This window comes from Hippoglossus hippoglossus, chromosome 11, assembly GCF_009819705.1.
Source record: "Hippoglossus hippoglossus isolate fHipHip1 chromosome 11, fHipHip1.pri, whole genome shotgun sequence".
Lineage (NCBI taxonomy): Eukaryota > Metazoa > Chordata > Actinopteri > Pleuronectiformes > Pleuronectidae > Hippoglossus > Hippoglossus hippoglossus.
Genome location: NC_047161.1, coordinates 18,974,209 through 19,001,145, shown reverse-complemented (window position 1 = coordinate 19,001,145; position 26,937 = coordinate 18,974,209). Strand labels below are relative to the sequence as shown.

The window sequence follows — 26,937 nt, the reverse complement described above, 5'->3', positions numbered from 1 at the left end:
ACACACACACACACACACGCACACGCACACGCACATGCACACACACTTTTGTCTTGATTTAAATCAATATTATGGATAACCCCAAACTATTATCTTCGTGAAACTGAAACTGAGAGGAGGTAGATAAAGATAGTTTGAATCATTTATAGGATCTATAGGCTTTAGGCTATAAGGGCTAATTTGACCATTTCAAGCTCCTGGAGGGAGTTCTGTTGGAAGAGCAAAATAACAGTGACTCATACATTTATTCAAAGAAGTTACCTGGGAAAGGATGAATATTGGAGGTTTTAGTAATTTTCATATTTTCTGAGGTTATATGCCGTATTTTTCACTTTGGCAAATCTTGGCAAAAAAGTTATGTCTTTGAATCTAAAGCCGTTTTCAGACATGACCTGCAGGTAAAATCCGGAGAAATGGCTACGTAGTTCATCCAGAGTCTGCCTTTCACATTTGCACAACAAGTAACAACGTATTAACTTCGCTGCGCAGATCACATGATCCCCCCCCACTCTCTTGCGGAGAATCCAGCAGGGGATCTCCTGCTGTGTTCTCACATTGAATTCCCCTGAATTTCAACGGACTTTATACAAGGAGGCCAGGCGGAAAAAGTCCCCAGAAACTGCGGAGTCTCTCACTCGGAGATTTGCGTTCACACGTGCACCTCCTCTGGAGAAAATATGGAGGATCTGCAGAGTTCAGTGCACGGCTGAATGCAGCTTATGTTGGTTCTAAATGAAGAGGTTGAGAGACAGTGAGCATTAGAGTGAGGTGGGGGTGGCATCATCACCATGGTGTAAGACAAAGTAATCTGCCCATCCCCCTTCACAGCTCCACTCCACTCTGCTGTGGGCTCACACTTTCTCATGCAAAGGCAGTCCTCAGCACTTAACAGCAAACCCCCACGTCATTACTAAAGCTTCAGTAAAACAGATCTAGATTTTTCATGGTGGATGCGTGGGATTAGGATCACCATGCATGTGAAATGTGATGTATTACACAGCATGATGAGACTGAGCGATGACTTTGCCAATAAAAACTGATACTGAGCTGTATCAGCTACTAGATCATTATAAGCTGTCACTATTACATTTTTCTTGTGTCAGGAGTGATGTGAAATAAACTTTGTGATCTTTCAAGTTGTTGGCAGATATTTTTGAGCTTGGGAAAGAGCCATGCTGTTACTCAATTTCACATCCTTTTATCAAGCTATATGGTTGGGAAAATCACATCAGACTTCAATAGATTTTACATTTATGTTTCTCAATCTGCTGTATAAAGTAGGCAATTTGTTAATCTTTACCTCGGGGGGATGGTCCCAAAGCCCCACTCAAAAACACATTGACAGATTGTTTCCAAATGTGGTATTAATATTACTTTTTACATTACATTACATTTCATTTAGCTGACGCTTTTATCCAAAGCTAATTACAATAAGTGCATTCAACCATGAGGGTACAAACCCGGAACAACAAGAATCAAGAAAGTACAATTTTCTTCAAGAAAGCCAAACTACAAAGTGCTATATGTAAGTGGCATATTACTGCTACTAAAGCGCTACATTTTTTTGGACCCCATCCGCAGCATGGATGGGGTCCAAAACAGTGGAGGAGCGGAGTAGTGTGAGTGAATTTAGGTTAAAGACCAGTCGAGCTGCTGCATTCTGGATGAGCTGCAGAGGTCGGATGGCACTAGCAGGTAGACCTGCCAGGAGGGAGTTGCAATAGTCTAGGCATGAGATGACCAGAGCCTGGACCAGAACCTGCACCGCCTTCTGAGTGAGAAGGGGACGTATTCTCCTGATGTTGTGCAGCATGTATCTACAGGAACATGTTGTTGCAGTAATGTTGGCAGTAAGGGAGAGTTGACTGTCGAGTGTCACACCCAGGTTCCTAGCAGTCTGGGTGGGGGCTAACACGGAGTTGTCAAAGGTAATAGTCAGGTCGTGGGTGGGAGAGCCTTTCCCTGGAAGGAAAAGTACTTCAGTCTTGTCAAGGTTAATTTTCAGGTGGTGTGCGGACATCCACTGAGAGATGTCAGTCAGACAGGCAGAGATTTGTGCTCCTACCTGTGTTTCAGATTGGGGAAAAGAGAGGATTAGTTGGGTGTCATCAGCCTAAGACCTGAGACACCCAGATCCTGAAGGGAGGAAATAAGGATCTGGTGGTTCACTGTGTCAAATGCTTGGGAGAACATTTTTGCTATCATTGTGGCTTTGAAATAGAGTCTCCCTTTATCGTTATAAAACTGTTGAGTTATCTGTTGCAAAATGTTTTCACTGTTGATCAAAACTATGGTTCAGGTTTGGTGTGGTTGAGGCGCAAAACCTCTTAGTTAGGTTTTAGGAAAGATCATAATTTCAGATAAAATAAATACTTTCTTTTGGTTTGGGAGCAATTGTGGTCATGGTTAAAAGAGACCGATGTTGACTGCAGGTAGAAAACAGCAGTCTCACATGACAAAGTCTGACATTTTATTGACCTATCCACTGACCCCAAGCTCCTCCCAATGTGGACTTGTGGCTCCTTAACAATGTCGCACTACTTCCTCCTTCGCTTTTGCTGGACAAGAAACACAATTCCTTTAGCAGGTAGAAAGCTTAGTCATAATGTAAATACTTGTCATTTTTAGGCACCTCCTGAAACGTTGTTTTGCTTGGGAGGACAACGGTTGAGAGATTAAAATCTGATCAGAATCTTTACCAGCCTCCATTCTTCCATTGATCCACCCATCTTCTGCTACAGACAATACAACAGCAACTTACTTAACATGACAACCATACAATCACTTGTTTTCATATTTGCTGCTAAGCACATGTTACAGGAGTCTTTCTGTGCACTAATGTTTCTTCAGCACACAAGTATAATTGTTTTTTAAATGTGAGACAACTGACATGGTTCACCATTCAACTTACATAAACAGTAGACTGTGCATGCAAACCCACACTTAAAGTCTATAAACACAAAACAAATATAAAGTTCTTAACTTGGGGCGGCTGTGGCTGAGGGGTAGAGCGGTCGTCCGCCAACCAGACAGTAGGCGGTTAGATCCCAGTCTTCCCCATCTGCATGCTGAAGTGTCCTTGGGCAAGATGCTGAACCCCGAATTGGCCCTCTTAGAAAAAAAAACAGTGCTGCTAATAGATGAATGTGTGTGTGAATGGGTGAATGGCAAACTGTACTGTAAAGGGCTTTGAGTGGTCATCAAGACTAGAAAAGTGCTATATAAATACAAACCATTTACTATTTAACTTCCTTTGCCAATGTGCATTTGTTCCAAAGCAAGACAGCAATAAATAGGTTGAACATTGTAACAAAGGTTGGATTGACTAGTCAGTATGAGTCACAGACAGACAGATATGGAAATTACATTCCAGGAAAATGTCGAGGACTACTACTCAGTTCTACGAACAGTTCTGTTATGGCCAACAAATGACAGCCACCATCAAAATGGTACAAATGTGATGTATATATTATGCATAATGGCACTACAACCTTGAGAAACTTTTTAGGTTGAAGCCCAATGGGAAGTTCAACTCACAGAGCAATAAATCCTTTAACTGAAGTATGCAATTGAGTAAATGTGTATTGAAAGACATTAAATGTCTAGACCCAAGGCCCCTGGCATACTTCAGGGGCTTTTAAAAGTCAACTACTACTTCTACTCATTTTCTTTTAGACGAACGAGATGAGAGAATTAATATTATCACTGATATCATCACACATCTGCACAAAAGGTATGAAGTTGATGTGTTCAGCCTAGCATAGATTCAAGAAATTAAAATGAGAAACAGCTAGCCTAGCTGTGTCTTAAATTATACAGTTTTTACACCAAAATTAGCATGTGCAGAATATGCAGGGTTTCAAAAACATGGGTTAACTTACCAAAAAAAAAACATTTGACTCTGTTTGTTTGCCTTTGTTTTTTTTTCCTAGTGTGTCACGTTTGACATCACAAGCTTGACAGAAAACAAATAGAAAGCAGCATGGAGGCCATTGACTATGGTACGCTGATTACCTTATCTCACAAAACGTAACGCTGCTTGAACAGAGACAGATGCTGTGGAAGTTACTGAGAGAGGTGACAACCCCATAGAATCGTGACATTTAAAAAGATTGTGTGTGTCCATCCGGGTGTTAAGTTTCCAAAACTGTAGTTCGAAAATGGAGAAAATAAATACCTGTGACTCCTGCAGAGTTATTTGAAATAGGCTAAGGAAGCCATACACAGTCACTGTGTCACATCTTTGCAAAGATTGAGTTGCAAAAATTCGACTAGCTAGCTGTTTTTGTCCGACCTCCAGCTTCAAGCAAAGCTAAAGTCTTGTCATGTTGTGACTCCTGCTCCCTGTTATGAGATACAACATGTAAAGTATACAGAAGGTTGAGCAATAAGTTTATTTTGCTTTTCTCACAGATGGGTTGTGTCATTTTAGGTAGTTCTTATCACACTTATGTATGTTCCAGTTTTCTTTTTTACAATGAGTTTGGTCTGAATTAGATATTTGATGCAATAAAAATTGGGTAAAACATCATGACTGACAGCTGAAACTGTTGATAGGACCTCGCTACGTGGCTCCATCCATGATCGCTACGACATAGTCTCTGATGGCGATGCTTTTTGGGGGGTATTTTAGCTTAATTTCAGGAAAGTAGAGTGGCATTGTCCATTAGAGTCTATGCTCCATTCTATGCGACACAACACTGTATATAAGACAGTACAGTACGACAACAAGTTAAATTATTAAGACAATTGTCATTTTTTTCATGAAACAGAACCATTCTGCCTCCAGTCTGTTTTATGCTAAGCTAGGCTAAATGCATCCTGACTCCAGATCTGTGCTGAGACGTAAGCTTGGCATCGATCATCTCGCCAAACTCCCATGAGGAAAACAAAGATGTGTATCACCCAAAATGATGACCCATTTCTTCACAAGTGAGCAGAGTGCAGCTGTGGCGTAGCATTAGCAGACCACATGATGCACCAAAAGCAGATGCATGAGGTCTGTAAGAGTACAGTAAATGTTTGCATAAAATGAAGGGAGAACAGAGAGTCACCTGCCTCCCTGCCTGCTGCTACTGTTACATCTCTAATCGGAGGAAATGGCTTGTGGTGAGGAGACGTTCCAGCCCTCCTGTGGGAGTTTAATTCAATCACAACTCGGGTCAAAAATGAATTAAAACTCTCATTAGGCCCCGCTCCTGTGTTCCAGAAACTAAGTCTGCTGCTCCGGCTCACATGTACAGATTTTGGTGTTACACAGAAGCATCAATCAGCTCTGCAGTTATCTGTCTGTGAGTCAGCCATCAGTCACTCACTCCATCATTTTGTTATTTTAATTTGCAGTGCTCACCCACACACAGAGCCCAGCGAAACCAGTTACAGATGATCCAAACAACAGCGGGCTATGTGGACATTTTGTTGTTTATTCTGAACGAGTCACAGTTTGACAAAAAAATGAGAGCGCAGTGCTCCCTGCCTGGACTTCATATCTCACTGAGCACAAGGAGGATAATACACTGCGATCCACATCACAGGACCATTGACCTTTCCACAGTACACTGTAACTAACCACTTTGGACTGTGGCCATGAAGCAGAGCAGCAGAATGTGTTGTTCTGTGTCAGGGAGAGAAAGAGGAACTTGTGCATTGTAAACCCACAAGAAAAGCTCTCCACTGTTGTCATATTACATCTATAATCTAGATACAATGGCACTGACACTTGCATTTAAGCGTATTGTATTCCTGGACTCAGATGAGTGTGTTGTCGTTGTTATGTATTGTTTTGTTTAAAGAAGCAAAGGTGTGAACAGATTCATTTGCTCAGTTAAATTGGGTAAGACTTGTGACATCTCGATTCGCTGCCACTTGAAAAATACGAGATGAAATACACTGAGCATTAAGAAAAAAGAATCCACTGCTGATAAGAGCCTTGTATAATCTGTAAAGCTAAACCAAACATGGAGTTGTCTTTATCAGCTGCCTAAAAGACTTTATACAAGAACAAGGCTATTTTTTTTCTTTTCTTTCTGTTGCTCAACGACGAGCCTTCAAACGTGAAACACGAGCTCCCCCTAATGGTTAGAAATGAAACATGTGCTGCCTTCAGGTGCTCATCATAATAAATAAGCAAGCGTGCATGTGAGGAACGTTTGGGTGATACTTTTTTATTTGTACTTTTCTTACATTAACAAATACATATTCATGCCTATATCATATAAATAATAATATATCACTTGTTCTAATGGGTACTTTTTATACATTTGGTAACTTAAGTAGTCCAGTAGACTAGATGCATGTTATATTACTTTATACTTTTCGTCGTCAGCGTCTGATATTTTACTGGCCCATCCAGTGACACCAACCTCCTTCCTATGTGGACTTTGTGGCTCTATAACATCAACGCACTACTTCCCACTCTTTTGGACAAGAGTCATGATTCATTCAACGGGAAGAGAGCTTTGACGGAACATACACAGATGTCATTTAGGACATGTGCTGAGGGCCTTTAAAGACTACGATTTTGAATTTATTTCTTTAAAAATATAATGATTTAATGAAATCTATCTATCTATCTGTCTGTCTATATATCTATCTATACCAATACTAACTAAATGGTTTCTGTCATATATTTCCACCATTAAATTGTGATTGCCCATTTACCTTTATATTTATATAGCACAATATATAATATAATGTGTTTTCTTACGTGTGACAAATTGTATGGTGCAATTTAATTAATAGTTTGATAGTAATCATAATAATAACAGCAATATAGAGTAATAACACAATAGTGTAATTGAATCAATTGCATATTTTATCACTGTTCTATTGTACTGTAGTGTTATTGCTCATTTTATTTGCTAAATTCTGCCAAGTGTAATCTTAGTAATAGTTCTTAATATAAATGTGTATTATTCAGGCTTCAGACTTTATTAAACTTGGTGCATACTTAACGATTCCTGTGTTAAATGGCTGTTTGCAAACACTGAGTCTCAAGTTGATCTATACCACTAAAAACACATGTTTTATTCATACAGCATCTGAGACAATAATAGTTAATAATACCCTTCATCCTAATGTTTAGATGTTAAAAGGTTTCTGCTGGGACAGCACTTTTTGTAGAGAGGCTTAATGGGGATGATTTAAGAATAGAATGAAAATAATGACGTTGAAGATCATTTCATAACCACTGACTGTGATCGTGTATCTCTCACTGGGAGCATCACAAACATGCAATCACTTCCAGTATACTTGTGATCACAAAGGACCAAACTCGTGAGGGTTGGACGCAGGGATGGATCCGAGCTGCACGTGAAGGCAGCACCGCTGTGATGAATGGTGTCCTCCGCTGTGGTGTCGCGCTGCACACACGTGTAGAGTCAACCTTAGCATACTCGGTCTGTAGGGAAGCTAACAGGAGCTAACAGGAGCCAACAGGAGCCAACAACCTGTTGGGTGGGTCCAGATCACGTCTCTGAAGAAGGAGCCGGTGTGTTCGAAGATCATCTTGGTGAGTTGAAATGTGATGCTGTTGTCAGAGAGGCTGTGTGAGCTAGTTAGCGAACACAGCCAAGACACAAGGTTAGACACAGTGAGTACGAGTGGTTTCCGGTATGAAAACTAAACTTCCATGCTGTTGAAAACACTCCATGCTGGAACATAGCGGTGTTGTGCGGCGATTGATCATTTAGCAGATTGCTGAATCAGTTTCATTACACATAGGATGATGTTATGCTTTTCACATTAAAATGAGTAAATCGACACCTCTTGCTTTTATTTTGAAATCGATCTTGGGCACATTGAACACGTGTGCGTGGGTTAGCTTGATGTGGTTGTAACGGAGGTTAGCTCCGCTGTTAGCCGCTTCACACAACACTGCCATGTTTAAATGTACCCGTCCGCCCCGGCACGGTCAGAGGAGGGCATGCTTTTAAAGTCCGTACACTACAGCTAACAGTTAGCCTAATGCTAAACACACTGGCGGGTTTACTTTGGTGTTGTTTACTTTGTTGACGGGGGTAACCTGGATTGGCGGTCCGCTCACATGTCCCGTCCTCGCCCAGCGGAGCTCGGGATTTCCCACCCGCGCGGGCCGCGTTGTCTTGGTTATCGAACGTGCCATGTTCTGTGGCGTGAAGCTGTAAAAGTGAGAGGAAATTAAACATTTCATCTTTGCTCTTGTCCGCAAAACATCAAGAACATCATGAAGCTCCGATGAAACTTTTGGTTTGATGCTGTAAACATTTATTTAGATTAGTGACATTGACAATAAGTACATGGTAGAACAAGGACGTGGGGGGGTCAGCCATTGTTTAGGTTGATTAAACAGCCACATTGTACACGATCTTACTCTTTCCATATTCTAAACCCCAAAATGTATTTTCAACATCATGTGGAGGCGGAAACCTGTTAGTTAAGCACAGGCGGAAGAAAAATCATCCAAAGTATTATGGTTTATTTAAAAACACATTTTCTTTACATACATAGCAAATATAATATGAACCCCTCAAAATAAATTCTTGAAGCCTTCATCAGCAGTGAATATACACGTTAATAAAAATGATAATAACAACAATAATCTAAATGAATAAAACTTGATTACTAAAGCACTCATATAGCATTTATCTAAACAAAGTTACAAAGGGCTTTACAAAATATATAGGAATAAAACAACAACAACAACAACAAAAAGAGAAAGGTGACGTAAAAGAGAATTTCTAAAACAGAACATTTGCTAAACCCAGTTAATAATCAGGTGTTAAAAGGCTTCCCTAGTAAAGAGCCTTCACTTAGGAACTATACTAGCAAGTTTTTGTTGGAAGACACATGATACATGACCGTCTGTCTGGCACTTTGTCCCTATGTTTAAAACTCATCTTTTAATATTTGATTTCTTTGAATGTAGCTTTAGTTTTTAAATTATTGTTTTAGATGTGACATGTGAAATTTCCCAAAGCATGACACGGTGAGAATGTCCTGGATGAACTGCTTTGCACGGTGTAGAGTTTGATTTATGACCATCATCTTTTAGATACCAGAGTGCAATGATGAAGTACATCCTGGTAACCGGAGGAGTCATCTCCGGCATCGGCAAAGGAATCATCGCAAGCAGCGTGGGCACGATCCTGAAGTCATGTGGCCTACACGTGACCGCCATCAAGATCGACCCTTATATTAACATAGATGCCGGCACATTTTCACCCTATGAGCACGGTACGTCAGAGCAGAGGAACGTTCTTATTGAACCCATTCATAATTAACGAATGATGATGTAATGTTCATGTAAATAAAGATTTTTGTCATGCTCACTCTGCTCAGGTGAAGTGTTCGTGCTGGATGATGGGGGTGAGGTGGACTTGGATCTGGGGAACTACGAACGCTTCCTTGACATCCGGCTGACCAGAGACAACAACCTGACCACGGGCAAGATCTATCAGTCTGTTATCAACAAGGAGAGGAGGGGAGACTACCTGGGCAAAACCGTGCAGGGTAACAGCTGCTGCTCAAGTTTGAAACAGGGAATCGTGCTGTAGAGAAAACAGTCAACAAAGAATAATGTTGAAATGTCCCCTTTGTCCATCCAGTCGTGCCACACATCACAGATGCCATCCAGGAATGGGTTGTGAAACAAGCCAAAGTACCAGTTGAAGAAGATGATGTACAACCTCAAGTGTGTGTGATAGAGGTGAGTCGCTCTGTACTTGTTGTTTTATCTGAGTTTGTAACAGCAAATGGTTCAGATTAAAGGAAACCTACTAAACATATTCAGGTGCAAAATTTTAGCAGTTTTGTGCAGAAAACACACCACTTCCCTCAAACTGTTCATTGCTGCCGCTCCTCTTTTCAGCCTTCGTCTGAAATGTTTTTAGCTCCCGTCTCTTTAACCTCTTCGACTCCCTAAAGACGCCAGCGTTATGGTCTTGATTACCATGAGTCTCCAAGTGTCCTACTTGGAGCTCCAACTGGATCTTGTCATGAAAAAAACACTGTAGAATGGCTAACGGAGCTGCAATATGCAAATGTGACATGATGTCATAATGATGCGGGTGTATCGGCCAGTCAGAAGATGAGGCGTTTCAGGAGCAGTGTTTTCCGTGGAGGAGAGGAACTCTTTAAGAAAAACTGAAAAAGCCTACGTCTCCTTTCATGATATATTGTACAGGATCACGATCTCTTTCCAGCCTCTGCTGAAGCTGCTAACATTGTATCTGATAATGTGCGTGTGTGTGTTTCCAGTTAGGAGGCACCGTGGGGGACATCGAGAGCATGCCTTTCATCGAGGCCTTCAGGCAGTTCCAGTTTAAAGTGAAGAGGGAGAACTTCTGTAACATTCACGTCAGTCTGATACCACAGGTAAGAGAGCCACACCCTCACACCTCCCTGCTTTTATCTGAGGGGAAATATACACAGAACCTCCACAGCCCAAGTGCATCACTTTCAGAAATATGACTAACAGTTTAATAAAATAATTTAGACCCCATTCAGATGTGCTATTACCATCCATCATGGGTGTTCCGATCACAAGTGGTAAGCTAAGGTACAGATGTGGACACCCACCTACTCAACACAGTAGGGACACATAGGAGATCCGACCCCTCGGACCACATTCAGAGGTCATCTGGGGCCAAGTACACATCTGGTTGTAACATCTGTCCCGACAGCATTTTGTTTGTCTGTTCATACCTGGTATTAAAATGTGTCCTTAATGTGTCTTCTGTGACCACTTGCGATCGGATCACTGCGGGCGTATGTTAATGCCATGAACTGCATCAGCTATGCATTTCTTTTTACATTTCTACGATATCTCAACGTCGACTTGAATTACATGTTGGATATTCCAGGTTCCTAGTTGGTTTGCACGCAGGTCGTTTGCTTCCAGTTAAATACATATGCTGTCTCCATTGTTCTGTCCAGCCCAGTGCAACCGGAGAGCAAAAGACCAAACCAACACAGAACAGCGTCAGGGAGCTGAGAGGACTGGGCTTGTCCCCTGATCTGGTGAGTCACTCACTGTCGCACATCAGAACATATTGAAAAAGCGTTTGTGTAAAAATGTCCAAATAGAGAACAGGAAATGCCATGGTACGTACTACGTGGAGCAGGTCAGGCCTGATTGTTAAAGCATGAATTTAACAAAGGGTGTAAAAGCTCCACGGTGATCTACATCACGGTGACACATCGTTCTAACCCTTGATCTTTTCAAATGATTGCATCGTTTACATATCTGAAAACATAGATTCAAATACAGTCTGTGAAAGGCTCATATTATTAAATCGGTCAGGCTCAAGTATCTATGTTTTAAGTTCGAGAAACAATTGCTCCTCACGGAATATAGTATCTAGACTTTCTCCTTCTTATCTCTGCCAAGGAGGTTAGTTAGAAAGATTGTGCAAAAAGTACCAGAAATCGTGGTGGAAGGAAGCCATGGCTCAATTATATTATGGTGCAGATCTTGATTAGGGGGTGGATTCAAGATCTTTTTTTCTTTAACATTGTGAGATAGGACGTTTTCATCATTTTTCCTTGATTTTGCGTGGATCTTGATGACATATTTAGGGGACTGATATTTTCAAGTGTGTGCAATTTGGTGCAAATCCAAATAAAAATCTGGATGTAGTGAATTCAATGTAGTCTCATAAGGGGACAGTTGGGCCTTTGTGGAGTTATGAGCTCTACTGAGTGACATTCTAGTTTCTCTGGTGTTTTGCTGTGTGAAGTAATTTGTGTTGTACCTGTAATGACCTTTTCCCTCTGGGATAATTGAGGTGTCTTCTCATCTTTATCAACAGATCATGTGTCGCTGTTCCACTGCTCTGGAGAACTCTGTTAAAGAAAAGATCTCAATGTTCTGCCACGTAGAACCAGAGCAGGTATGTCACTGACACGCGTTTATTGTGGGATGTCCGATGAGCCCAGACCCCGAGCAGCTCTAAACTCTCCTGTGTGCTTCCAGGTCATCTGTGTGCAGGACGTGTCGTCCATCTACAGGGTGCCGCTACTGCTGGAGGATCAGGGTGTGGTGAGCTACCTGAGCAGGAGACTGAATATGCCCATAGAGACCCAACCCAGGAAAATGCTGATAAAATGGAAGGAGATGTCTGACAGGTGAGTCTTTAGCAGAAGTCAAAAATGTATTAAAGAGTAATTCTACACTGAACTGAATGCTGCTCCTCTGGTGCTTTACTTTGTCCTGACTGATGTGATGGCTTTGTCTGAAACGGTTTACTAATGCACTGCACGTGTTGTCCTCGCAGGTCAGACAGACTGTTGGAGCACTGCTCTATAGCACTGGTCGGGAAGTACACCAAGTTCTCCGACTCTTACGCTTCTGTCATCAAGGCACTGGAGCACTCAGCCCTGGCCATCAGTCACAAACTGGAGGTTAAGGTACGTTCACAATGTTCAGAACACATATTCATCTTAATTACATCTGTATTAAAGGCCTAATTCACTTAATGTGTATTAATACATGTGAGCTGGTCCGTAACTGGTAGGATTTTAAGGAAGCATTATCATTAGACAGGGTACTTATTTAACGTTGCAAACACTTACTGTCAATACACTTTCACTTTCACACTTTCACCTCTTTCTTTTCAACGTTGCTTTTCCTCGTCTGTGATTTTTTTTTTATGTAACTAAGCAACCAAGTGTAGAGTAGATCTGCTTCCTGTTTACACCGGTACACATGACTAGTGTACTTGAACAGTCACGTGATTCACAGGTGTTGGGATTATAACTGAGCCAGTGCTTAAACACTGAACTCAGAATGTTGCCGTTTTAAAACGAAAACGTTTTCGGATGGATATAGCCACAGATGGGTATCATCACATGAACAACCACACACAAACAGGACCATACTCGACTGTGATGAGGTGTGCAGTCAGAAGCACAACAGATTTAAATGAGCTCAGTGCAGCTGTGCATTTTCCACATACAAGAGTGGGCTGGAACAAGAGAGTGCTGCATCTGCTATATCAATCATTCAGTGGCAGCATGACATCAAATTAAAGAGGGACAGATGAGGAGGAAACGTGAGATGGAAAATATATTTTTCTCTTCAGAGCTGCCACCTAAGTCTATGCTGTATGTCTCCTCTCCTCAGTATATAGACTCGGCATATTTGGAGCCCAGCACTCTGCAGGAGGAACCAGTAAAATACCACGAGGCGTGGCAGAAACTCTGCAGTGCTGAGTGAGTCCTGAGGCCTCATTTCTGAAAGTAACCCCGGAATTTAGATTTATAGTTTCTGTAACTGTTTTTCTTCTTCTCTTATCAGTGGAATCCTGGTTCCAGGAGGTTTCGGCGTCAGAGGAACTGAAGGAAAGATTCGCGCAATCAACTGGGCCAGAAAACAGAAGAAACCCTTTCTAGGTACAGAAGAGTTGCATGAGACTGAGTGGCAATAAATACCATGCAGGTTAAATGTACAATTTTCAAGTAACATGGATAACGTCAAACACGCCACATGTTTCTGCAGGTGTGTGTCTCGGAATGCAGTTGGCAGTATGTGAATTTGCCAGAAACGTGCTTGACTGGAAAGGTGAGGCTCCCATGTAGCAGCACACTGCTGCAGTATTGTGTCTTTACATGTTAAAGAGCAGCTGAATAGATAAAAGCTCAAGGTTCGTTACTGTCTTGGTTCGAATTTTCAATCGCAAAACCTGTGATCAGAGGGTGTGTTGATAAACCTGTGCTAAAGACAATTATTGAGCATAAGGTTTGGTTTAAATCAAACTGACTTTTTGTCCAATTTTAGCTGCTGCCCATATGATCTCCTCAAAACAAAATTAGTTTGGCACTGAACCAGAAATTAGACAATCCGAGAATTGAAGCGATCCATTTCCATTCCATTATTAATCTGCTGTGCTGCCACCTTCGCCTGCAGATTTATTCGTTGAATCGGACCGTGCAGGTTAAAACATTATCAATGAACGCAAAATTAGTGCAGGATGAGTCGTTAAAAAGTTGAAACCGTTTTACAGGAAGAGTTGAAGATGTAAAATACTGTTGAAATATATTTGGCAAATACGAGATAACAGACTTAAGATAGAGATACAGGATTAAAACTGGGAGCAATTATTTTTCATTTCATGGGGCCTTTAGTTACTAATATTAACTCGTAGCCTGTAGCTTGTCAGTTATTTATCTCCTCGGACATCTCTGCCCTTTTCTCTCTCATCACGGTCTTAACACAGCGTCGACACTGCCTGTGTAGTGCAACTGGAGCGGCACCATCTTCAGTTCTGTCAGGATGCGTTCAGGCACAGTATTAAGTGTAGGTTGCACATATTTTGGCAGGACTCATTCACATATTAGAGTAAAGGAACACTCCATACTCATACTGAGGCATATGTGTTCTGTCAGATTAAGATGGATGACACACGTCTTGTGTAAACTACAGAGGAGAAATTACGAATAACACAATTCGTTGAATCGTAGCGCAGCCAGTGTCAATGCTGTCAGCTCCCTTAGATTTATTCACCAGCTACTCATCAGCAGTGATTTCAAATCCCTACTTCATACCCAGTTCCACCCACACTACTCCAGTGTATCTTTTTACCACCCAAAGGATTGGTAGCAGTGATTAGTGAAAACATTCTAACACTTGTCTGTTTTGCGCTTAGATGCCAACTCAACAGAATTTGACCCTGACACAACGCATCCTGTGGTGAGATCCTTATTCTAAACTCAGAAATAATGTAGATGTGATTTGACCTGAAAAGTGCATCAAGATTCAACCTTGAACCGTTGCAGGTGATCGATATGCCGGAACACAACCCTGGGCAGATGGGCGGCACAATGAGGCTAGGCAAGAGACGGACCATTTTCAAGACCAACACCAGCATATTGCGTAAGAAACTTTCAATTCACCTTCAGCCAGTTGATGGGTTGTGGCATCTGCTCTGTGATTACAGCTGTTCTGTATTGCAGGCAAGCTTTATGGAGACGCAGACTACGTGGACGAAAGGCACAGACATCGCTTTGAGGTATGTTGACCTCGAAGCTGGTTAGCAGCTTTAGAAACATTGTTTGTTTAAAAGCATTTATGAAGTGGTGTATTTATTTAAAATGTGGGACTGTCATCGTGCAGGTCAATCCTGAGCTGAAGAGTCACTTTGAAGACATGGGATTCCGCTTTGTAGGTCAAGACGTGGAAGGAGAAAGAATGGAGGTCATAGAACTTGATGGTATGGAAAATAACACTTGTTTTTATTGTGGGTAACTACAACCATCTATCAGGTTGCATTTCTTTTAAGACGCCATCCTCCGTTTTCAGATCATCCATACTTCGTTGGAGTACAGTACCACCCAGAGTTCACCTCACGCCCCATAAAGCCATCACCCCCTTATCTTGGTTTGTTGCTGGCCGCTGCAGGGAAGCTGCAGAGCTACTTACAGAAGAGCTGCCGCCTATCTCCACGGTAAACATATCTCGAGTTATACACACTGCAAGTTTAGGACTCACCCCAGGAAGAAAAACTAAGCTTGTTATTTTGTCTTTGGCACAGGGACACATACAGCGATCGGAGTGGCAGCAGCTCCCCAGACAGTGAAATATCAGAGCTGAAATTACCTTCCATTTCAAGCGAATGATGTAAAGATCCTGAGGAATTCTTTTTTTTCCTTAAATGGTTTCAGTGATACAAACTTCAATCCTTTTCTAGAGTTTTGGATGTCAAATTTAGACCCGGCATTTACATCCATCCTGACCACGAGGTCATCAACGCATGTGACTTATTTTTACTGAACGTAAATGGATTATTGGTTTCCTAAGGGAGTGCCTTCTCAGCACAATTATGCTCATGTCAAGACTGTCACAATAAACGTTAACTGGATAATGACACGATTTGGTTTGAAATTTGAGTAAAAGATTTAATGGACGTGTCACACAAACAGATCCACTAATCAGATTTCCTTCAACTGGTTATTTATCTGAAGGGGTCTTTGCTCATACTACAGACACTGCATGTTGCCTATAAATGGCTGAAACATGTCTGGTTTTTACAGCTGTACTACTGTGGCCTTATTGCAATTATGTACTGTTACATGAACATTTAACACTTTTAAGCTCCTTTATGAATGAGATGAATTTAATAAACAGATTCCAGTATTAGTTTGTAGTTGTTTTTTTTTTTATTGCATACAAACAAGTTTTCACAATACACATTTCAAACCTTTTCATTTAAGGTGCATGAAAGTTATGGCAACTATTCAACATTGCAGTTAAACATGATGCTTTCGTTGACTGAGATTGTTGCCCTTTGGGGACGGCCTGCAGCATTTCCCCCAGACAGGTGAAGGTCTCCAACGCTCCACTTTGTACAGCACACATCAGTATCTGAAAGTTCAAAAAAAAAAAAAAATTTAAGCACAATTCAAGAGCCTTCTCTCAAAACTATATTTTAGGGCTGATCTCAGTCCCATATCCGCTAACTTCATCCAACAGTCCTTTTGCAAGTTGGTCATCATAGATCAGATCAACACAAGCAAAATTAATGCGTTTTTAATACCTTGAGAAGCCGGAAGGGTTGGGAGCCCGCACGGCCCGGCGATGCCAGACCTGAGGTCATGAGTCAGAGTGATGCCTGCAGAAAGAGCGCGCAGTTAGAAATAATACTTTACATCTGTTGGACAGTAGAGTGGCTGTTAATGGCAAAGATGGCCAGCACAGTCAAAGACCATCCTGTATTCTTGCACGCTATTGGAGCACCTTGGACTACAAACAAGCCCCAGGTCCTTATAATAGCATGCTGCAATTTAGACTTGAGGGGAAATGAGAAACAAACTTACCATGACATGAGCAGTCCTAATCCAGTCACTTTAGGAGAGCAGTCCTAATCCAGTCACTTTAGTGGTCAGACATGGTCACCTTAGGAGAGCAGAATAAAACACTATCAATTTGTGATACTGCCACCACCACCTCCTACAGAGATGTTAACAGGAGTGGCTCAGTAAATGTTGTCTCAATCAGACATAGTCAGTGAGGGCAAGTTTGTAATCACAGCCAGGATATTTATGTAATGTGGCTTGAGAGCTTACCATCAAGTGATGTAGTTTCTGTGCTTCGTCTTCTCACTTTCAGCAGTACCTGCAGACAGAGGGAAGTGTTAACATTTATAACTTTTAATTGGTGTGATTAGTCATTAGTCTGACATGTTGAGACCAAATGTCCTTCCCCTTAATGTTGCTGTAACAGTTATTTGCAAACTGAACAGCGACCGTCGGTGAAAGTCTTCATCTGGGCTTCCTGATGACCGTTCACTGCTACATGAGAACAAGAACGGCTTCGATAGGAGCCCGACACATGATAGAACAGAATGGAAATCATACCTGTGATGTCGGCAGACAGCCAGGGTCCAAACTTGGTGGCGCCATTACTGGTCGAGTCTGTGGAGGAGAGAAGGAGGATCCACATTAAGCAGCTTAATCAAGTCACAATTACAAAACATCCGCTTTAAACTAAACTCATTTAGCATTAGTTGTTCCATGCTGCTGAAAAGTAGCTATGCTTGACATGACTTGCGGCCCACACCACTTAATGACAAATTAAATGCATAGTCTTCTAAAAAGCATTGTTGATCATAGGCCAAGTTAGTGCACAGCTACAGGCAGTGAGAAAAGTGTAACTTGTATTCTGAAGAACAGTCATGAGCAGTTAGATCAGACCGGCACCCAGCCACATGGTCCACACGCAGGAAAGGTACTCATGCCAACATTTAGCCTAGCCACGGCACATCAAGGCCTAAATTCCAAGACGTGTTAACATTAGTGGATGATTTCATACAACTGTATAACTGTGGTTATATTTTGAAAGCATTAACAGTGTCCCCTAACAACACGTGCTAACAGTTAGCTAGGCCGCTAACGCACTTAGCATTACTGGGAGTTATCCAGCTACATTTAACATCATTGTTTTAAGCAAGAGGTATTAACAGTAAGCTAAAATACAAGTGTTGCGTTAGAAAAAGAAGCTGGTCGAGGCCTCACCATGATTAGATGTCTGTCGGTCCTTCATCTCGTGGAGAGCAGGAAGAGAGAGAGTGAGTAGGGAGGCTCGCGCTGCTTTTATACACGCTAGCGCCCTCTGATTGGCTCACACAGGTCACGTGGACCTGTTGCATGACGGGATATGTATTCCTACAACCTTTTCTTTTTTTTGGACGAACTCTTGTTGTCTTTTTATGATTGTTGACACTTTCAAAATCAGCGCAAAACATTTCTTTTTTTTTACGTTTCCTTTAACACTCGTTTTTCTCAGAATCAGACAGAATGTGACATATTGTGTATAAAGAGAGAAATACACACATCAGTGGGAGGTTATATGTGTGGAAATGGAGGCTGTGTAGCTTCAGAACCACGGACAGCACCAACCTCCGCCTCGTGTAGTTTCCATTAAACAACATTGAAGTGATAAATGTGACATTTGTGTTGCGTTGCTTTGATCGTGTTGATATTCCACACACTGAACGTGCTACACAACCCACACAAAGGACTCCCCTGTGTGCCACAACGAAAACCTGCATTTCCCATGACTTCAAATCCAGCTAATCTCCCGACCCTGGTCACTATAACACACAATCGCCTGATTCATGGCTGCAGCAGGTTTACGGTGGTGGCTCGTAGGTAAAGCCGTCACATGACCCGCCGTGCCCCGCGTCTCCTCCCGAGCAGAAGGCGGCGGCAGCAGCAGCAGCAGCAGCAGCGGGAGCCGCAGCGGCAGCAGTAGCCGGGGCTTCATGTAAACACAGCGCTCAGGGCTTTGTTCAACACACACTGCGACTCTCCGCCGGTAACCGTCCCCCGCTCGTCATGCCATGGATATTTTGTGGCAATACCAGTTCCGAATCATCCTGCTCGGGGACTCCACCGTGGGGAAGTCGTCGCTGCTGAAGCGCTTCACGGACGGTATCTACAGCGATGTGGCGGACCCCACGGTCGGGGTAGATTTCTACGCCCGCTCGATGGACATCGAGCCCGGGGTGAAGATAAAGCTGCAGCTCTGGGACACGGCTGGTCAGGAGCGGTTCAGGTAGGACCGAGTGGGGTTTGAGGGTGAAATCAAGATTTGATTAAACAATTATGATTTGACATATATGGATGACGACTATCCTCTATAATGGATAGGCCTTGGTTTGCTGTCGTATTTAAAAAAAAACATGAATCCCTGTATTTGAAATAAAGGCCGTTCAGTTTATCATTGTGATGTAATGTGGGCCGTGGTGAGAAGGGTCAGAAGATTATAAAGGCCTGGATCTTATGATGTCCTGTGAAAATCGAGTCGCATCACTGCATCCATTCACGGATGATGGGCATCCTCCTCACATCTAGGCCCCAGTTTGATTCCCTGGTACAGTGCCACAGTCTCCAGGGCAACACAAAGATGACAGCTCTGTATCCTCATCTATTCTTTTTTCTTATTGCATTCATCCGCCCTGTTGCCTGTTGTGTTTCATGTGTCCCTGCTGTCACGGGTAATTTCCTGTAAAGCACTTCTCTGTCTGGAGCAGCAGCCTCAGCTCTCAGATCTGTTTCCTCTTTTGAAGCTGGGGCTTCTGAGGGTGTTTTCCTAAAGGCTTCACCACTCTTAAGTCTTTCACTTCTGTTTCAACAGGTCTGACTGTGAGAAGTGCTTGTGAAATAAACTGATGATTAGTAAATCAGTGCATGAATAAGACATGTGTGGCCATGTGTTCCAGTACTGTTGTCCCGGCTGCCCAATAGTCCAAGACTCTTATATGGGACCCACAGATCCTTTACAGTCTGGTTTGTGCTATTTGATTAACATCACTAATGGAATTAACCAGTTTTCATTTACACCCACCAGGGCAATTAAAAGCTACTATAGATGTGTGAATAATTGTTCTTGATTAAGTTATTGCCCATATCGCCGAATATATGGTGCATCTCTTTTGAATGGAAACAGACACATGCCCCTCTGTATTGGGGTATTACCATTAGGTGACTTGTAAGTTATGGGAGCTCTGGGCAAAACCAAATAAAGCTGCACTATTTGTGGTTAAAGGCATTGGTCCTGGATTGGACTCAACTCCCTAGACCAATGATCCTGGAACAATAAAAATGAATATTAAAAAAATGGAAATATTAACATGATATTCCCTGTATGCTGTCATCTGCGGTAACACCTTAAGGACTTATAGTTTGACTCAGAAGTTGCTAATGAACATGTGACTTTATCTGGACGGACTCAAAACTTGAGTTGCACTTTACCACGAGTTGAGTTGAGCCTTTGACTGCTTTTGACTGACTTGAGACTGGTCCAAAAATCATAAAAACAGTTATGGAACTTGTAATGGAGGATGCTCATCAATATTGTACAACATTTCGAAGTGACAAAGCCAAGATTACAATTGTTTTCAAAGATGATTTTGCTTTCACTTAATAACGTGTCTTTCTACCCGACAGGTCCATTACGACTTCATATTACCGCAACTCTGTGGGCGGGCTGCTAGTTTTCGATCTCACCAATCGCAAAACCTTTGACCACGTGAGGGAGTGGCACAAGGAGGTGAGTGAGCACATCCTACCTCACCACATGGTCTACATCCTCATCGGCCACAAGAGCGACCTCAACAAGGACCGCAAGGTGACCCGGGACGAGGCGGAGAATCTGGCGGCCGACCTGGGCATCCGCTACGTGGAGACCTCGGCCAAGTGCAACATTAACGTGGACCGGGCCTTTGAGCTGCTGACCAGAGACATCTACGAGCTGATGAAGATGGGTGAGATCGTCACCCGCGATGGATGGGATGGTGTGAAGAGCGGCCTCACTGCTAAGGTCCTCTACCCGGCCGATGACGAAGAGGAACGGGCCAGGGTGTCCGCTGAAAAGGGCTGCCACTGCTGACTGAGATCTCTCTGTGTGTCCAAACACTGTCCTGTCACACCTGGAGCTCGCCTCGTCTCACAGCCGTCCATCGAGGCTCAGCACCCCATGATAACCATCATCCATCACTTCCTCACCTTGTGCTTCATGCCCTCTCTGTATGTGGGACGACTGAGATTCTTTTCAAACAGAGGGGGTCAGTGAACATCCTGGTGTGTATCTTATAAACAAGTTGTGTCTCTAAATTCATATGGTGTAGCACGAACCAAGCTGTTTTCATCCTTTTTGGCCAAAAAACAGAGAAAGCGTGTAGAGGTGATCAGGTCTTGGGGCTGAGGGTGTAGTCAATACTCCTTTTCATAGCACTGGAGATAATGTTCTACTGAGCATACTGACGATACTGTGGTCGGGCATCACTCCACCTTCATACTGCACTAGTGTGTGGTTTCTACCTGTCCAAGTCTGTGCAACGCTTTGCCTGCAATCCTATGTGTCTGTAATATTGTAAATAATAGTGAAGTCTGTCGAGATGGAAGCTGAAATGTCACTAAAAGCTATTTAATTAATATCGTGAACAGACACAGTGCACTCTACAATAAGTGTCACCATATGAAATCAATGTGCTCCCCCTGCTCATGTAAGCTGTATGTGCACTTGCGCCAAACTGACCTAAAATTTGGATCATTCTGTGAATACTGGAGTAATGTTTTGTAAAGAAAAATAGAGATTATTTCTAGTTAAGTTGTACACATAAAGATAGGTCATTGTAATTAGGATAGATGGTCCTATTTAGGTATTTGTATTATAGCATCAACAGGAGCAAGACAACAACATCAAAATAAGTGATCTCTCAGACCTTTTAATGTGTCATCAGTATTAGTGAAGACGTGTTTGATTAAGAACCAAAAGGAGTGTTCATTTCACCAACTGTTGTTTGTAGCTTCAACAAACAACCACTTCTTTTATTCTCAGCTCATTCAGGCCTGAGGTGGTGATGAACTCATTAAATCGATTGGATGGATGTGTTGCTCCCTTTACGTTGTGTTCCAGAGTTGTCAGAGAGCAGGAAATGTGGGTTCAAGTCTAGAGAAATGTCTCACCTCCAAGTCGAAAACCTGGGAAACATTAGTCAAACCTGTGGATAAGAAAATAATGATAAACTGCAGAAGCTAATAATGTGTGGGGGTTGAGCCGTGCAGCAAATATGCAGAAACATGGCTCCTGGATTGGCTTTTAGCAAGGGACCTTTGTCACATGTTGTTGCCCCTCTCACTGTATTCATCAGGGCCTTCACATAATAGTTCAACATTTTGAGAATGACGCTCATTAAAATTCTCTCTGAGAGGTAACTAAGAAGTTGATGTGTTGCCTCATGTCTGTGTGTGAAGTAAGAATCTTGAACCATTAGCATAGCTTAGCTTAAAATAGGGGTAAACAGCAAGCCTAGCTGTCTCCAGCCATTAGAATAGTCGGCTGCAGGGACAGTTGTCAGTGACATCACCATGTGTGGTAAATTGTGCCTGAAAAGACATAAAAAAACTACACATGGCATCAATAAATATCTAAAGAAAGGGTTATAACATGCAACTATTTCTAAAATATATAGATTTTTATGAATCTGCTTGGGTCCATATTAAACAACGGAGACGATGTGTTACCTTAGAACTGTTTGAAGGTGTATATTTTTCCACCTTCTGCTGGGAGCAGTTTCCCCTGCTTCCAGCCTCTATGCTAAGCTAGTTATCAAAATGCTTGTTCTCAATCATGGAAATGTGACGGAATCATCCATCACGTGATCACAAATACAAATCTCATGTGGAAAACTGCTGTATACGTTCCTGAAATTCTTTTGATAAGCAAGTAATGGATGAAGAAGTATTGGGGCCATATTGAGGAACCTTTGTTTTTCAACAATGAGGTAATATTATTTCAATAAGTACATGTAATATTGCAAGAATAAAGTCAACATTTTATTAGGAATACTAAACTAAAAGTGCAATTAGAAAAAAGTCTTCATATTTTGTGAAAAGGAAAGACATGGATTCTTAGCCTATCTTTTTAAAGTCTTATGATATCCTACTTATGATAAAATGGTGCTGATGTTACAAAAGTATTTCATTATTTGTGAAACATATACTAGAGTATAACTTAACGTGGTCCACATTCCACATTTTAACACAGGACACAGGCGGATTATGACTTTATTCTTGTAACATGACTTTATTCTCAAAATCTCAGACTCCTGTGATGGTCAGCTTGCTTGTTCTTGGCAGTGAGATGAATTTCTGATGAGAGCATGTCTACACACGATTTAACCGTGCACATGACAGCAATAACTTCCTTTAACGCAGACGATGGTGTACGCTCTCAAGTCTCTAGAGTCTCTTTACTGCGCCATTAATCTGGTGTTTACGAGCCGACAATAGACTACAGTCCACTTGGCCGGGGCACTCACCTCTCCTCACACACTTTAATCACCTTTCACCGGCATCTTGTGAAAACACCTGTCCACAAACACACTGCAACCAGCAAGTGATTATGCATTCTGTACGTACTTTGCGTTCATGTGATCCAGCTTATGTTTTTTTCTTGAGTTAATAAATGTTGTGTGGGGGACAGAGTACATGTATGAACACTCTTTGGTTGCAGCCTAGTTTTCAGTAAGGAATGTATTGTAAAATATTTGCACCATCCCTTTATTTGATTTAACTTTTCTGCACTGATTCACTCTGTATTCTCTGGTGTCATGTTATAGTCAGGTTTAAATACAGTGTAACCATATGTGATACATGTTTCTTTGTTTGTTTGACAATCAGACGTTAATATCTTGTGTTCACGGTGAAGTTGAGGACTCGTCTGTCTTGAATCTCCATGTAACAGCCAGTCTGACTGTGTTTAATACTACAACTACCTTCCTCACTTTGCCCTGTCATGTAAACAGGGTTACATTGTATGATATTGTTTACATTTGTACGTTGAGACTCAGCAAACTGTTCTCCGATGAGCATGATTCCCATTCCTGCAGCACTGCACTGATCAGAGTGAAGACAGCGACCTGGTTAAATTTAAAGGACCACTCTGGAAACACATGGGCAATTTGCTTAATCACCATCAACCAGTAGTGGGCGCCTCAATACCCAACAATGATTACATATTTATAAAACATTTGTAATTGTACAATTACAAATCTTCCGTCCACGGTCGCAGTACTCTCTTACTGAAAGCTAAAAGGGAGCAGTTCAACTTTTCTTGAAATATGCCTTTTCCTGTTCTTTCTGAGGGCAAGATGATGAGATTATTCCTCTACTGATCTTCTCATCTCACTCACAGAAAGACTAATTCCCCCCAAAATATTGAACTGTCCCTTTAATGATTTTACGTTATCCACTGGAATGATCAAACCAACCCGCTGATAGGGCGTCTGTACCACAGAAGGTCAGCAGCCGGAAGGCCCACAGGATGGTACACGGTACATAACCATACAGCTCCCGAGCCCATGGTCACATTTCACAGCTTTACTGAATAAATGTTATTTATTTTATATATTATGTATAAGAGATTCATTTATTTGATGTGATTTTATTGATTGGTTAAAAAAAATAAATGGATGCCCAATGAGTGATGTTTGGTCTGGCTGTATCCTTTTTCTTTTTGTTTTTACGAGGTTTGGCGCCCTCTTCTGGCAGATGGAAGGAGGGTCATCATGACCTAGATTAATTATTATTTGTTTATGTATTGTGGTCAAGATAAAGATTTAGAAAAAGGCCATGCTTTTACAAAGACTCAGATAAGTCTATACTGCCACCTTTTATCCAAAGAAGGTTAGATAAGTTCAGGTGTGATTTAATCACTGGGGGAGAGATATTGTGACAATCAGGTCCAGAGGGAAATAAAACAGTTGAGTACACAGTGTTAGCTGGCAGTTCAAGAATAGATGTCCTGTAAGTTGAAGCTGTTTTATACGTGGAAGTGTAGCTTATGTAAAAACATAGACCCATGTCCTTCAGAAAAGACATTTTAACAGAACACGTAATTTTTGTTTCCTGTTTTTGAGTCATATTCTCAGTTATATGTGTGGGATTTTTAAAGTAAAAAAACAAAACAAAATAATTTTATATCAACAACTCTTAATAGACCAAATGGACCTTATATATCTCACTTCCAACTAATTAAACTGTAATAATCATATGAGTGCAATACTGTTACACTGTACATATTCTGTTTACGTTGTTCATATTACTGATAACTTATTTAGTACTTTACAGACTGTGTATTTCACTGTCCCCTTTCATGTGTAACACGGCAAATATCCAAATAGTGGAACTCAAAGGATTATCTTGTCGTATTTTACACACATTTTTCCGGGAAAAGGATTCTCAAATGTACGGATTATAAAATATAATATAATAACACAAGGTAGTTTTGATGCTCACGTAATCATGCCCTTTATGTATCAGACAATTCTCAGAAATGTTTGCAGTCGGTCAAAAGATAGTTGTTGTTCTGATTCCTGTTGATTTGCCCACATGGCCTGAACGCAGCAGTAATTCATATACTCCGCCCATTTTACCCATCATGCACTCGGGTTTTCCATGCCGCACAGACAGTTGTTCTCAATTTTCAATAATATAAACTAAAACAAACACATTTGGGATAACATTTGTAGACCTACGTTCAAACTGCATGAAGCACGTTAGAAAACGTGTGAATGTAAAATACGCAGCACATGACGAACCTCTGACTGAAGAGCATGTTGCCCACACAGAGACGATGCCGTGTTCAGGTACTCCGTTAAAAAGGGCTTCTGCTATGTTTGGCACAGGAGATGTGGCGAGTGTCTCGTCTCCTGCGGAATCTACATCAAGAGATTTCGGAAGCACAATTTTTGCTACACGGGGCTGCTGGTGATCGTTTGTCCTGGCGCCCCAAACATTATTGTTCAAATTTAAAGAAGTAATCTTTCACAGTTAATAATATTTAACTGTGTTGGTAAAATATGCCTACTTGTCCTTATCCAATTTTCTATTGATAGCAAAGCCTTTTAGCCCTTTTTGTGGTCTAATCTTCCGTCAGTGTGTAATTTTGAAATGTGTTTCGAAGGATGCCTACTCATCTTTTTGCTGCAAAACAAATCTACCTACGGGAACAAATAAAGTAACCTAACCTAAATTTCTGACATCCACTTCTTGTAAGGTGAAATGCAGGAGACACAGTAATGTTGGAATTATGACTTTTTGAAGGGAGATAGTTCTCGTGGCTCCATTCTTTCCTGAGAGCCGTTCACAAATTGGCTTAATGTTCTTTTCTCTTGTCTTAAAGGGGACGGGGGTCACTCAGTTCATCTGCAGAATAAGCACTAGGATAATGATGACATGATAGATTTAGATCAGACTCAAACTACATAGATAGAGTTTCTTCTTGCATGTGTGCATGTTCTTCTAGCAGCACTAAAGCACTGGTACTGCCAGACCTAATGTCAATAATGTGGTGACGCCACATCCCTCTGCTTGGTCAGATTCACTTCACTTTGAATTTACACTCAGTATGAAATGTGTTATGCAGACAAATGGCCTTGAATGCAATTCATGCACGTCTGTCTGTTTGACTGCAGATGAGGCTAAGACACACACACACACACACATTTGTCTCTTTAAAGTTGTGAGGACACTCATTTCCTAGCCCCTTACCCTAACCTTAACTATCACAACTAAATGACTAAACTTACCATAACTCGAACCTCAACCTATTTCTAACCCCAACCCTAAAAACAAGTCATAACCCTGAAACAACCCATCAAAAGTGAGTCAGAATGTCCTCACCTTCCCAAAATGTCCTCACTCTGTAAGGGCTCAAAATGGTCCTCAAAGATATTTGTACACACACACACCTACAATGTGACTGTGGCTCAGGAGGGAGGTACAGGGAGTGAAATGGAAGGTTAGCGGTTCAATACCCGGCACTTCCAGTCTAGCCATATAAAAATGGGGAAAAAAACAAATTGGAATGGAAATGGTGCATCGCCTCTGTTTATTCATTCAAACAAAACACATGCGTAACCTTTCCCCTGAACCTAAAACCAAGTCTTAATCCTC

The 26,937-nt window shown here is 41.7% G+C and overlaps 2 protein-coding genes, 1 long non-coding RNA gene and 4 other non-coding genes across 11 annotated transcripts; 3 read left to right on the top strand and 4 right to left on the bottom strand.

The window, feature by feature from the left end:
* Positions 1-21,954, top strand: rab42a (RAB42, member RAS oncogene family a). 3 transcript variants are annotated; one of them, XM_034599711.1, is made up of 3 exons: positions 1-18; positions 18,768-19,030; positions 20,425-21,954. In XM_034599711.1, exons 2-3 carry the CDS (start codon positions 18,816-18,818, stop codon positions 20,864-20,866), a joined length of 657 nt encoding a protein of 218 aa, XP_034455602.1. In that variant the 5' UTR covers positions 1-18; positions 18,768-18,815; the 3' UTR covers positions 20,867-21,954. The 3 variants fall into 3 exon arrangements, with proteins under 3 accessions (XP_034455602.1, XP_034455601.1, XP_034455600.1); XM_034599710.1 differs by having other exon boundaries at positions 4-22; XM_034599709.1 differs by lacking the exon at positions 1-18 and having other exon boundaries at positions 18,585-19,030.
* Positions 7,276-15,691, top strand: ctps1a (CTP synthase 1a). Of its 2 annotated transcripts, none has more exons than XM_034599708.1 (18): positions 7,276-7,510; positions 9,032-9,213; positions 9,319-9,489; positions 9,585-9,685; positions 10,237-10,353; positions 10,915-10,998; positions 11,790-11,870; positions 11,954-12,105; positions 12,255-12,387; positions 13,103-13,191; positions 13,277-13,371; positions 13,478-13,540; positions 14,625-14,668; positions 14,755-14,851; positions 14,932-14,987; positions 15,092-15,188; positions 15,278-15,422; positions 15,510-15,691. In XM_034599708.1, exons 2-18 carry the CDS (start codon positions 9,045-9,047, stop codon positions 15,592-15,594), a joined length of 1,779 nt encoding a protein of 592 aa, XP_034455599.1. In that variant the 5' UTR covers positions 7,276-7,510; positions 9,032-9,044; the 3' UTR covers positions 15,595-15,691. The 2 variants fall into 2 exon arrangements, with proteins under 2 accessions (XP_034455599.1, XP_034455598.1); XM_034599707.1 differs by having other exon boundaries at positions 7,316-7,455.
* On the bottom strand, positions 16,112-18,042 carry LOC117770349. Of its 2 annotated transcripts, none has more exons than XR_004615376.1 (5): positions 17,989-18,042; positions 17,041-17,388; positions 16,792-16,870; positions 16,512-16,586; positions 16,112-16,339 (listed from the first exon to the last, which is right to left on the bottom strand). It is a non-coding gene; the product is annotated as an uncharacterized LOC117770349 (long non-coding RNA). The 2 variants fall into 2 exon arrangements; XR_004615377.1 differs by lacking the exon at positions 17,989-18,042 and having other exon boundaries at positions 17,041-17,089; positions 17,332-17,389.
* LOC117771190 lies at positions 16,408-16,478 on the bottom strand. Its single transcript, XR_004615542.1, has one exon. It is a non-coding gene; the product is annotated as a small nucleolar RNA SNORD99 (small nucleolar RNA).
* LOC117771181 lies at positions 16,624-16,754 on the bottom strand. The gene has a single exon (XR_004615534.1). It is a non-coding gene; the product is annotated as a small nucleolar RNA SNORA44 (small nucleolar RNA).
* Positions 17,166-17,302, bottom strand: LOC117771193. Its single transcript, XR_004615544.1, has one exon. It is a non-coding gene; the product is annotated as a small nucleolar RNA SNORA16B/SNORA16A family (small nucleolar RNA).
* Positions 21,955-25,638: 3,684 nt separating the features above from the next.
* On the top strand, positions 25,639-25,773 carry LOC117771188. Its single transcript, XR_004615540.1, has one exon. It is a non-coding gene; the product is annotated as a U11 spliceosomal RNA (small nuclear RNA).
* Positions 25,774-26,937: the final 1,164 nt, after the last annotated feature.